The sequence below is a fragment of the Manihot esculenta genome, chromosome 13, assembly GCF_001659605.2.
Source record: "Manihot esculenta cultivar AM560-2 chromosome 13, M.esculenta_v8, whole genome shotgun sequence".
NCBI classification, from domain to species: domain Eukaryota; kingdom Viridiplantae; phylum Streptophyta; class Magnoliopsida; order Malpighiales; family Euphorbiaceae; genus Manihot; species Manihot esculenta.
In genome coordinates this window covers 23,881,984-23,895,834 of record NC_035173.2, presented here as the reverse complement: position 1 = coordinate 23,895,834, position 13,851 = coordinate 23,881,984, and the positions used below count along the sequence as shown (strand labels likewise).

The 13,851-nt window shown below is 36.8% G+C and overlaps 1 protein-coding gene across 1 annotated transcript; it reads left to right on the top strand.

Moving 5' to 3' along the window:
* Positions 1-5,252: 5,252 nt before the first annotated feature.
* Positions 5,253-6,814, top strand: LOC122721510. The gene is made up of 2 exons (XM_043949360.1): positions 5,253-5,471; positions 6,389-6,814. The coding sequence occupies exons 1-2, from the start codon at positions 5,253-5,255 to the stop codon at positions 6,812-6,814; spliced, it is 645 nt and encodes a 214-aa protein (XP_043805295.1).
* Positions 6,815-13,851: the final 7,037 nt, after the last annotated feature.

Genomic DNA, 13,851 nt, shown 5'->3' with positions numbered 1-13,851 from the left:
ATATAAAAAATATAATATTTCTAAAGAATATTTAAATTTAAATTTTTAAATAAAAATATATAAAAAAAATTTATAAATATTATTATAAAATATAATTTTTTATGTTAGATTAATTATTTATATAAACGGATTCGGGTAGTGGGTACTCTGTACATAAAATCCGAATCTGATTCGAACCTGCAACAGGTATTATTTTTAAAATTAACCCTAATTCCTAATCCCTAATTTATAATCTCTAACCCTAATTTCTAATTAATCCCTAATTCATAATAAAATTAACCGTAATCTCTAATTCCTAATTCCTAATCCCGAATCCCTGATCCCTAATTCATAATCCCTAACCCTAATCCCTAATTTTAATCTCTAAAATAGCGATCAATCAGCGACCATTTTATTTTTAAAATTTTAATTTAATTTTTAAATAAATTTTATTTTATTTAAAATTTTAAATTAAGTATTTTCAATTCGGTATATAAAACGACGTCGTTTTGACAATTTAAGGATGCTCTAACCTAGGGATGTAAACGGGTAGGGTATCCGTGAAAATTAAACTACCCGAACCCGAACCCGATTTATATTAGTAATATCTGAACCCGTTTCGAACCCGATTAAAAATTAATTTAAACTATCCGAATCCGTCCCAAACCCGATTATTATTATCCGAATAAAACCCGAACCCGTTTAATCTGATATATTTTAATTAATAATTTATATAAAAAATATTTTTCATTAATAATTTTCATTTAAAAAATATAATATTTCTAAAGAATATTTAAATTTAAATTTTTAAATAAAAATATATAAAAAAAATTATAAATATTATTATAAAATATATTTTTTATATTAGATTAATTATTTATATAAATGGATTCGGGTAGTGGGTACCTGTATATAAAACCCGAATCCGATCCGAACCCGCAACGGGTATTATTTTTAAAACCCAAACCCGATTATAATTATCCAAATCCATCCTATTAGGGTTCGGTCGGATCGGATACCCGAAAAAATCCGATCCGTTTATGTAACAGCCCGGAAACCGGTACCCCTCTTGTAACGGCCCCAAACTGCTCGGCACTAGGATCCAGATCGGCTTAAGGCCGCCGGGACCCGTAGTAAGCCTCTATACATCCTGAACTTTAGGTATAATCCCGTGCATGATCAAACTTTTCATAAAACTTAAGCTATGGTCTCATAAAAATCCTTTAAACTTGTTTTCCTTACCTCAGCTTGACCTATGCATGAAAACATAGAACCTCATACGTCATCAAGCTTTCTTTAAAACAAATCCGCTTTGGGTCAAGGGATTGGAACCCTTTCTTCCCTCACGGGCCATTCAAAACTCATAACATTAAAACTTAAGATCATGCAAAACAAAAAGGGATTAACCAACACTAGGCAAAGCACAATTCTATACATCTCATGCTACAACACATGGCATATCTATACTTTTCTTACTTGGCTCTATCTCTTTATAACATTACTCTTTCTATTCTTTCATATCCCTTATATACATAAGGACCATACATCAAGTCCATCTATCATCATCATCATCATCATCATCATCATCATCATCATCATCATCATCATCATCATCATCATCATCATCATCATCATCATCATCATCATCATCATCATCATCATCATGTCCATAACTAAGCTATACAAGCAAACAAACATACATAGCATTACATAACATAACATCTCTTTAGTAACTTCCTTACATAACTATCACTATCTCCATAAACATATACATAAACAAAACACAACTAAGCTATTACAACCAAACATGGCAACCCATGCTTGAACCTCTTCTATCCCATAGCTTACTCTGACTGAACTCTGGCTTACTTACTCTGGTCCTGCAAAACTGGGGTTAAGGGAATGGGGTGAGCTACAAGAGCCCAGTGAGTAGAAACAGAGGAAAACAGTTCATTAATTACATGCTCTCATGAAATGCGTCATATCACAAAGAAATCACATAACTGTCTCTGGTCCGTCTCGGGGCTCATGCAGATAACTATTCCCCACGGAGTGTTTTTAGAGAGTACTCTGGAATTGCTAGCATCTTTACTCTCAAGGATCGGACATGACCCCAAAAATCCCTCTGTCGGTGCCCGGCTCCCCAAAGAAGCTCACAAAGGCCTGTAACATACATGACATGGTGTCTGGTCCACAGAGAGCTCACATGGACTTTCCTACAGGTACTCGTCCGGCTCTCAAAGGACATAGACAAGACTCAATGACAGATATGGGCTATTGGAGTCGCCTTGGTCCAAACCTACCTCAGCATCAACATGAAATAATGCAATGCAACATATTCGTGAACTAGTGCAATCAACCTACTATACATAATCATGATGCATGCTCATGCTTTAGGCATTAGAATTTCTTAAAATAAAACATTAAGTTTAGTTCTACTCACCTGAAGCCACTGCTCAACAAACTCAGGGTCAACTAGCACTGAAGCTAGACACCTCTCCTCAGGTCCAATCCTACACAGATGGACACACATGAGGTACTAAACACATGCTAACAACTCATAAGCAACTCCCCAAAAACCCCTCTAAACATCACTGAAACATGCATGGAAAACACCCAAGAAACGGCTGGACAGGGCACTTTCGGCGGCACCTTCGGCGGCCGAAAGTCTCCTCCAGAGACGAAACTCGGGTAGGTTCGGCGGCACCTTCGGCGGCCGAACCCTCACTCCAGAGACGAAAGTCAGGCACTTTCGGCGGCCGAACATTGCCTTCGGCGGCCGAAAGTCTGCTTTCAAGCCACAACTCCACTTTCGGGGGTAAGGTTAGGCGGCCAAACCTATGCATCCTCAGGCACGTTCGGCAGCCGAAACCACCTTCGGCGGCCGAACCTGAGTTCATCAGAACTCAGCCTTCGTGCACCAGCCTCCTAAACCTCACAAAACAACCCCAAACCTCACATACTCTCTCCCAAGCATGCATACACACTCCCACAAGCAAAGAGAGCAAAGAAACTAACTTAAACTCCTCAACACATCATCACATAACATGCATTGGGCATAAAACCCACAAAAGCCTAAACATGCATATCTACCCATCAACAACATAAAACCTTCATAAAACTTACTTAAAACTTCATGAAAACGCAAGGGAAACCAAGATCTACACTTACCTCTTGAAGATCGAGGGTTGGTGCGACCTCTAACTCGGAGGTGTGGAGAATCCAAGCTCCAAAAGCTCCAAGCTCCCAAAACTTCTATTTTAGCTTCAAAACTTCAAACCAAGGGTAGATCTTATGAAAACTTGAAGGATTTTGAAGAGAAGACACACAAACAACCAAGGGAGGGCAGAAACTCACCTGAGTTCGAGAATGGGGAGAAAACTCGCCCATTTCCGATCTGAGGGCCCTTTATAGGTGGCCTGGTCGAAGACCTTCGGCAGCCTAACGTGCCCCCTAAACTCATGCATGTTCGGCGGCCGAACCTCACTTTCGGCGGCCGAACCTTGGCTTGCTCCCACAAGACTTTCGGAGGCCAAAGGCGCTCCCGAAGCCTTCACATGTTCGGCGGCCGAACTTCACTTTCGGCGGCCGAACCTGGCAAACGCCTCCTTGGTCTTTCCTCTTCAAAAACTCAAATCTTTTCTATTTAAAACCATAAAACACTTAAAAACATTTTAGAAAACCTTTTAGAAAACCCTTACCATACCCCTCAGAAGGATCCGACACCCGAGATTCCACCGGACGGTAGGAAATTCCGATGTCTGAACGAGCGGGGTCTTACAGTTTACATAGCTACTCTAACCTAATTCCTAAACCAAATTATCCGAATAGTAACCCATTCCCGATTGCTCTTTTCCCTTCCCTCCTCTGCCTTGCCTAAATCCCTAAACCAAAGTCTAAACCTAATCAATTCTTCATTTTTATTCAATATCAATCCCTTGTTTTCCTCCCCTGTCCCGACCTACCTGCCGTCGGCCATCTGCTCTCCCCATTGGCTGCCATCTTGCATCGCGAACGGTATTAACGACACCCTACTGCCACCTTGTGTCGATTTTCTACTGCTCTAATCTACCCATTGGTTTCCTCTGCTGTGTGGCTGAGTCTTTGAGGTATTTTACCTTGAATCTGTTAATTAGTTTTGTTTTAAGTTGAAGCAGTTTGTTACCTTTTTTTATTGTGAATATATATTTTTTTGTGCTTGCAGTGCAGGTGCATCAGTATTTTTTAACTTTAATCATTAATCTCCACTCCTGGTGAGCCTTTGAGATATGCTGGGTTTATATATTGTTAGTGAGATATCCTTTAAGTTATGCAAACTCACAGTCCTTTCCCTAATATGAACCCAAATCCTGCTAGAGAAAAAATCACTATAATTAATTCTCTGTGCCTCCCCCGATTTTATGCATGTTGTTCACTCCAGTTGTTTTGTTTTTCCTTTGCAGTTTCTTTTGTTCAGTGTTTCTTTTTGCTTGTAGGTAGAATTGAAATTTTTGAGAATGCTAAGAATGGTCCCCGAAATTTCCTTACAGTGTATCCCAACTATTTTGGGATTAAAACTAATTTAGATTTGAATTGAACAGTTAAGCTATATATATATATATATATATATATACATATATATATGTGTGTTGGCTTTGTGATTAAAATATCTATATTGGATTTGCTGCCATTGTGTCCTTCAATTTTTCAATATGTTGATTTGAATTGGCATTTGATTGATCAAATAAGTTTAGTCGGAGCTTTGGTTTGGGTATTTGGAAGTTGGCATTGCTTTTTTTGAGGACCTTGCCAAATTAGAAGCAAGCTCGCTACTCACAAGAACCTAAAGACTTTGGTTTAGGGATTTAGGCAAGGCAAGGCACAGCCACACTGCATTAGTTCAGCAACCCTTGTCACTAATAACAAACAATCCACTTTTCCAAGTAGGATAATCATTTATAAACAATTTAGTTTACTCAATAGAACATAGATAAGTAAAAACTCAAGCAAAGATTACAATCCAAGTATCTGTAATCTTCAGGCATATTCAAGTGAACTTTAACAAGTGTTACTATTCGGATAATTTGTCAAAGATTTGAAAGAAATTAACTTATATAAAAACACAAATTCAGATTAATTTGATTAATAGCATTTGTATAGTAAATGATTAGAGAAAAAAAAACTTATTTATTGGACTTAAATATAATATTTACAAATTATTAACTTAGACTTATTTAATATTTAATATTAATTGAAATTTAGATTGGAGTACTCCAGAGTATATAGCGAAGTCAATGAAGTACTCAAAGAACCGCCTAACAGAGAAGGGAGGTGAAGGAGCTGGTCCTTCTACACATACAGGTGGGTCCATAACACATGAGGAGCATGCTAGACGCATACAAAATGCTAACACAGACAAAGTTCCTCCAACAGCAGCTGAGTTGTTTCTCCACACCCATACAAAGAAGAGTGATCGCAACAAATTTGTTGATAAACGAGCTGAAATTGTTTATGTAAGTTTCTATATAAACAAGTTGACTTTCTAAGTAATATCTTGCAAATATGATTTTGATGTCTATGTGATTTATTTTTAGTTGTGTGATTGATTTTGAGTTGTTGATTGATATTGAATTGTGTTATTGATTTTCAATTGCAAGTATGATTATGATATGTAGGTGATTCTCACAAGGAAATTGTATATGATTCTCAGTTGTTGATTGATTTTCAGTTGTGTGATTGATTTTCAATTGCAATTATGATTCTGATATGTAGGTGATTCTCACAAAGAAATTGTTTATGATTCTCAGTTGTGTGATTGATTTTGAGTTGTTGATTGATTTTGAGTTGTATGATTGATTTTCAGTTGCAAGTATGATTCTGAAATCTAGGTGATTATCACTTGGAAATTGTTTATGATTCTCAGTTGTGTGATTGATTTTGAGTTGTTCATTGATTTTGAGTTGTGTGATTGATTTTGAGTTGTTGATTGATTTTGAGTTATGTGATTGATTTTCAGTTGCAAGTATGATTCTGATATTTTGGTGATTATTCGAAGAAAATTGTTTATGATTCTTAGTTGTGTGATTGTTTTTGAGTTGTTGATTGATTTTGAGTTGTTGACTGATTTTGAGTTGTGTGATTGATTTTTAGTTGCAAGTATGATTCTGATATCTAGGTGATTCTCACAAGGAAATTGTTTATGATTCTCAGTTGTGTGATTGATTTTGAGTTGTTTTATTGATTTTCAGTTGCAAGTATGATTCTGATATCTAGGTGATTCTAAGTTGTGTGATTCATTTTTCTATTATCATATCTTGCAAGTATTGTAAATGTGATATCTTGCAGGTATTATAATTTTCATATCTTGTAGGTATTAGCATTTTTCCTTACTTTAGTATTCAAATTGAACTGTTATTCTGTGATTTTCTAGGAAAATTATTTGAAGCTAAAAGAACAACATTCAAGCCAGAATGTGGGATCAGATCCTGTGGAAGGAGATGGAGGAACTATTAATGAGGATCAATTGTTCATTACTGCAGCAGGAGGATGGCAAGGAAGTCGAGTTTATGGTTTAGGTAGTGCTGCCTCTTCTGCCTTCTCTCAAACAGGAACTGTGGGAAAAACAACAAATGTTCCATCATCCCAATCACCAGAATGGAAGAAGGAAATTGAAGCAAAGTTTGAAGAGAAATATAATAGTTTGCAGAAACTTGTACTAGACCAAAATCAGATAATAGCTCAAATGCGTGATGAACTACAGGCAAGGAGGATGGGACAGCAGTCTTCCTCATTGATGCCATCAACATCTGATATGCCTCCAGCTCAAAGATCCCCTGGTGATTCACATATAGATTAGCATGATATCATTTCTCACTGACTTTAATAATATATTTTATGATATGAATTTGATACTATTTGGATTAATTATGTATTTTGAGATATTTTAAGTTTCATAGACTTGAACTATAGTAATGTTTTGGATTTTTAGATTGCATAATTATGAAATGAAGTTGATGTTTATATATTATCTTTGATGTTTTATGTATTGAAATGTGTGTACATATTGATATTTTAGCAGGTTTATGAATTTATTGGAAAAATGATATGAATCAGATTTAAAAGCATTTATTAGTGACTAATCAGCCACAAAAGCAAATTAAATAATAAATATATATTTCATTTTATGACCAAAACAGCGACCATTTTGCGACTAAAAATTAACGACCAATTTACTTCTATACAGCGACTAAATTCTTAAGAAATAGCGACCAAATTAGCGACCATTTTGCGACACAAAATTAACGACCAATTCACTTCCACACAGCGACTAAATGTTCTTCCTTGAGGCGATCAAATAACAACGAAATAGCGACCAAATTAGCGACCAAAATAGCGACCATTTCGCGACAAAAAATTAACGACCAATTTACTTCCATACAGCGACTAAATACTCTTCCTTGAGACGATCAAATAACAACGAAATAGCGACCAAATTAGCGACCGAAACAGCGACCATTTAGCGACCACATCAGCGACCATTTAGCGACCAACTTATAGCGACCAAATCAGCGACCATTTAGCGACCAAATTATAGCGACCAAATCAACGACCATGTAGCGACCAAATTTTGACGACTAATTTTCAACCATGACACCAAATTAGCGACCAAAAAATGGTCGCTGAATGGTCGCTATTTTAGCGACCAATGTTCAGATTGTCGCAAAATAATTAGCGACTGGCCAAACACCGACCAATTTGTTTGGTCGCTAAATGGTCGCTATTTCGTAATAGCGACCAAATCTGTCTTTTTAGCGACCAAAATTTTGGTCGCTAAATCACTGTGATTTTCAGAAGATTTGATAATTAACAGTGATTTAGCGGGTGTTAGTCGGTGTTAGTCGGATTTTCAGAAGATTTGATAATTAACTCCACTTTTCTTACAGTATAAAAACTGATGAACACAGAAATTAAGCTACGCATTCTTACACAACTATTCTTAAATTCTAAGCAATTCATTATATTCGCTCATTTACTAGTTTACTAACTTGAGCATCTAGCTATTGTAGGCCCCAACCACCTCACACTTTCTTTCTTGCAAATTGACCAATTAGAGCTAAGCTTCATTTCAACATCATCATTTGGTTCCATTGTCATAATTTTCCATTGAATTCTCTCTGTTCATTTGGATTAAAGCAGTCTCTTATTCACTTTCTCCAAAAGAAAACTTTTTCCTCTTCCATTCTCTAAATGATTGATATCTCACGAGCTGCTGTTAGGGCTACTGCCAACAAGGGCGCTATCATTTTCTCCACTCCTGGTAGTGGAAAAAACACACCCTCAATAGTCAATGAGGCGAATCTAAATAATTTGAATAACGCGCAAATGCTCCAGTATATTAAAAGGCTGCAGGCCACTCTTAAGCAGTATAAAACTTAAGAGGAGGCCTCATTTATGGCTCTCAAGATAAGGGAGGAAGTCTCCATTGATACCCCCAAAGACTCGGACAGAAGCGATCCAAACGCAGTCCAAAGGGAAGGCTAAGCTAGAGGAAGGGGAGTTGTTGGACGAGGCTCTAAAGGACGTGGATTAGAAGTTGATACGAGCTGTGCAAAGGTACTAGAAGGAGCAGGAGGAAGACTATGGCCTGGACAATGTCTCGCCCCTGTTAGAAGGGATCTTGGCAAAAACTTTTTCAACCAAGTTCAAACTGCCAAGTTTGGACAAATATGACGGAACAATAGATCCTCGGAGTCACTTGGTGATCTTTAGAACAACAATGCAACTTCAAGACATCAACAATTTCGTGCTGTACCAAGTGTTTCCGTCCACACTCACAGGTTTAGCTAAAAAATGGTATTAACATTTGATTCCAGGTTCTATTGAAAGCTTTAGTCAATTTGCCATGTTGTTTAAATCTATATTTATTATTTGCATACCTCCTAAAAAACTCTCATCTGACTTGCAAAAGATCCACCAAGGAGAAGGCGAGTATTTAAGGAGTTTTATCTCACATTTCAATGCTGAAGCCATACAGGTGAAAGAATTAAATTATAAAATAGCGTGCGAAGTATTAAAAAAAGGAACGTACAACATCAAATTCAAGGACTCTTTAATTAAGAACTCTGCTGCTACTTATCATCAGCTAATAGACAAGACTCAAAAGTACATAAGGCTAGATGATGAAGTCTAGGCGCTGCAAGAAGACAAGAGGACGAGTCAAAAGCAAACCCAAAAGCTGGAGAGGCGAAGGTATGAAGGGGACCTTAGGAACTACCCACTGTTCTAAGGAAGGGATGACCGAAGTAAATATAAGAATTACACTCCATTGAATGACTCACGAACACATATCTTAATGTGGATTAGGAAAAATGATAAAGAGGTCAGATGGCCTCCCAAGCTCAACCTTGAGAAAGCTAGAAGGCGTGCTAGGACTACGTACTTTCATTTCCATGAAGACCACAGGCATACAATGGAGGAATGCTGGTAACTGAAAGATGAGATTGAGAGATTAATAAGGCACGACAGACTTTGAAAGTTTGCTAGAAAGAATAGAGAAGAAAGGAGGCCTGAACTCAAGGAACAACTCCTGAAACTACCCCTAACAATGAACTTGTAGGGGGTTATACATGTTATTGTAGGAGGACCCAATGATGGCAAGGGAAAGAACAAACATGTTGCTGAAGACATCTTGTTTGTTGAGCAAGAACCATGGGAAAATAGGAGGTAAGGTTCGGATCTGAAAATAAGGCGATGGGATTTTTCCAAAATGACCCGCTAATCATCAATATCCAATTGAACAGGTATGAGGTGAGGCGAGTTTTGGTCAATATAAGTAGTTTTGTCAATCTCCTCACCCTAGATATCTTTAATAAGCTAGGTTTAGATAAAAATAATCTTAATGAGGTTTTCTACTCGCTAGTGAGATTAGGAGATAAAATCGTGGCAGTATTAGGCACCATCAACCTCCCCCTTGTGCTAGGTGATGAGAAGCATAGGCGGGAGCATAAAGATTCCTTTATTGGGATTGATCATTGACACAAAGATTCCTTTATTTAATTCAATAAATTAGTTATGGAGGTGGAAGACGCTTCTCACCACCATATCCCTCCTTAAGCATAAATCAATTAGGGAACGTCCTCTAATTAATTACAAATCAACAAGTTGCCAAGGAACGTCCTTGGGCCTTTGGTATCTAACAACTGTCAATTGCATGAAGCAATAGAGGATCTAATTTTAGCTACCCAAACATATGGTGATATTGCTAGATCATGCAATTTCCTTAATTTTTACACTAAGAGTTACTTGTGATTGAATAATCCAAGCAATTACGGACATAAAACTATCCAAACTAACAAATTATTACTTTGCAATCAAGAATCAATGGGGCCTATTGATCTAAACAACAAAGCAACAATGGAATTAAGCATGAAATTGCATAAATATTGATAAACAAAAGATAAACAATATATGTTCAGATCTCCCAATCCAAAAAAAAAACTAAAATTTCACCTAATTTTCAACTAGAAAAAAAGGTTTCAGCCACTCATGGCTGAAACAAAACAAAAAAATAAAAGAAAAAGGAGAAGGAGAAGAGTGGCCGGTGGCTTGGCCTTGGAGAATGAGGCGTGTGGCTGAATGGGAGAGAGAGAGTCCTCGAGGTGGGGCCGTTCCCTATGTTATTGACTGTGCGGTTGTCGAAACCGGTCAAAAATGACCTTTTTGGTTATCAACAATTTTACAACTGTAGATAGTGGCAAAAGGATCGAATCCACAGGGAATTGATACTTACTTATTTTCTTTATCAAGACCAAGCAAACAAACTGAAAATAAATAAACTGAAAGTAAAATAAAAAGGGAGTTTTTGAGATTGATTGAATTAAACTAATATTGAAAGCAATAAAGTAAAGGAGATAATAAAATAAAGAGATTCAAATATGAGAAAAGATCTAGTTGAAGAATTGGATCCACTTCAGTTGTTGGGATTGATCATTGATACCTAGGTTCCTTTGTTTAATTCAATAAATTAGTTATGGAGATGGAAGACACTTCTCACCACCATATCCCTCCTTAAGAATAAATCAATTAGGGAACGTCCTCTAATTAATTACTAATCAACAAGTTGCCAAGGAACATCCTTGGGTCTTTGGTATCTAACAACTGTCAATTGCATGAAGAAATCAGGAGACCTAATTCTAGCTACCCAAACGCATGGTAATATTGCTAGATTATGCAATTTCCTTAGTTTTTACACCAAGAGTTACTTGTGTTTGAATAATTCAAGCAATTACGGACTTAAAACTATCCAAACTAACAAATTATTACCTTTCAATCAAGGTTCAATTGGCCTTATTGATCTAAACCACAAAGCAACAATGGAATTAAGCATGAAATTACATAAATATTGAAAAATAAAAGATAAACAATGTATGTTTAGATCTCCCAACCCATAAAACAACCAAAGTTTCACCTAATCTTCAACTAGAAAAAAGAGTTTCAGCCACTCATGGCTGAAACAAAACCAAAAATAAAAAGAAAGAGATGAAAGAGAGGTGGCCGAATGGTCTTCAAGGGAGAGAGAAAGTGTGCGCCGAATGTCCAAGGTGAAGAAGAGGTGGGCGGCACTCCTTATGTCCTTTTTATAATTGAAAGTGTTGCCCTAGATGAGGTGGAGCCTTCTTTTGAATTTTGAATCTTGATTACTTGGGAGGCAAGTATGTCTTCTTGAGATTTGGCTTCCTAAACAAGCTGAATTTTGAATTTTGAATTTTGAATGTGCATCTTCTTGAGATTTGGCTTCCTCAATAAAGGAAAGACTTCTTGAAGATTTGAAATTTGAATTTCAAATTACTTTGCTGAATGTACTTTTCTTGTCATTTTTCTTATTTAGCACTTTCCTTATTTATCTTCACTTCAGCTGCAATTTGTCTTGGGCAAACAACTTATTCTCCTTTATCCCTTTTTAGGCAGTTTTAAGAGTATTTTCACCAAATTTCCTTTTTACACTATTTTCTGTAAAATAAGATCAAAATCATAGAATTAAGCAGAAAAAGTCTAAATTAACATTAATAACATCACGATAAAATGGTCTAAATTTAGTCTGATCAAATACCCTCTAAATTTGGTCTGATCAAATACCCTCACACCTAGCCTTTTGCTTGTCCTCAAGCAAATAAACTTAGTCAAACAAGCTCTCTTTGCTACTTGATCCTTTATTTTCACTTAAACTCTTACTCTAGACCCCTATTTTGAAGCATTGCAGTGAGGAGTGTATGCACCAAGGTTACTCTCCTTATTTCCTTGTCTCCCTTTACCTACCATTGCTAGCATTTGTTTTTCTCAAGAGAGAGATTATATATACATAAGTTCTTATTCAGTTAAGACTTTTCTTAGCTTTCGGAGTGACTTGCCCTTACTTGAAGCACATTATTCAGCCTTTTGCACTTGCTTGAAAAAGTCATCAACCTTTTGACGTGAAGGTGCATATTTGTGATACCCACCCCCAGTTACTCAGCTGGTCACGTGTCCAAGTGGCTACTAGCTCTGTTCATAGTCTTTGACTATTGGAACAATTTTAAATTTGTGCTTTTAAAGTCTTTGCCTTTGCTGAATTTCTTTTCCTCAATGAATTGGGAAAATCAACATTAATTGCTAAAATAAGTCATGTTTCATTATTCACACATCTTTCAATTTATTACTCTCTCTAATGAGTAATGTCATATTTTTCACCATGGCAAGCTCAAAGATTCAATTCAAATGGAAATTCCCAACAATGAATACATCTCACTACAATTGATTCAACTTAGGTTTAAAGAGTCATCACATCAATAGGGTCATGGAAAGAAAGCTCATTCAACATAGCCTATGTGTTTGAGTAAAGCAAACCAAAACAGAAAAAAAAACTGTGGCTACATGTGTGTGTATTGAAAGCAAAAATAACAAAAATGAAAAAAATTCAAACTGTGGCAATTCAAACTAAAAATTAAAGCAAAAATAGAAGACTTAAAAATAAATTCAGAGATATGCACCCCCACACCTAATTCATGCATTGTCCTCAATGTATTGGAAATATTAAAGTTCAAAGAAAACTGAGTACTCCCCTGGTGTGGTTTGTGTGGTGCGATCCACTAAGCAAACTGAGAGGGATGGTGTAGTGGAATTTCTTCCACTACTTGCACTGCTAACCTTTCATAGTATGGTTGCAGGCAATGTCTTTTCACCTTGAAGATCTTCCCTGTCTCTATGCTGCGAATGTCTACGGCTCCATGGGGATAAGTATGCTCCATAATGAATGGTCCAATCCACCTAGACCGTAGCTTTCCTGGGAACAATTTCGAACGAGAATCAAAGAGTAAGACTTTATCACCAACCTCAAATTGTTTTCTTGAAATACAGTTGTCATGGGAGGCTTTGGTCTTGGCTTTTTAGTTCCAAGAAGTCTCATATGCATCTTGTCTTATCTCTTTTAGTTCTTGGAGTTGCAATTTCTGATGGTGTCCAGCTTCCTTAAGGTCCATGTTGCAATTCTTGACAGCCCAGTAGGCCTTGTGTTCAAGTTCAACTAGAAGATGACAGGCTTTTCTGTAGACTAGTTTGTAAGGAGACATCCCTATGGGAGTCTTGTAGGCTGTCCTGTATGCCCATAAGGCATCTTCCAATCGTATACTCCAATCTTTTCTGCTGGGGCATACAGTCTTTTCTAGAATGGCTTTGATTTCTCTGTTAGACACTTCAGCTTGCCCATTTGTCTGAGGGTGGTAGGTTGTGGATGTTCTGTGTATAACATTGTGCTTTTTGAGAAGCTTTTCCACTATCTTGTTATAAAAGTGAGTCCCTTTATCATTGATGATTGCCTTGGGCACTCCATGCCTAGCAAAGATGTGGGTCTTCACAAAG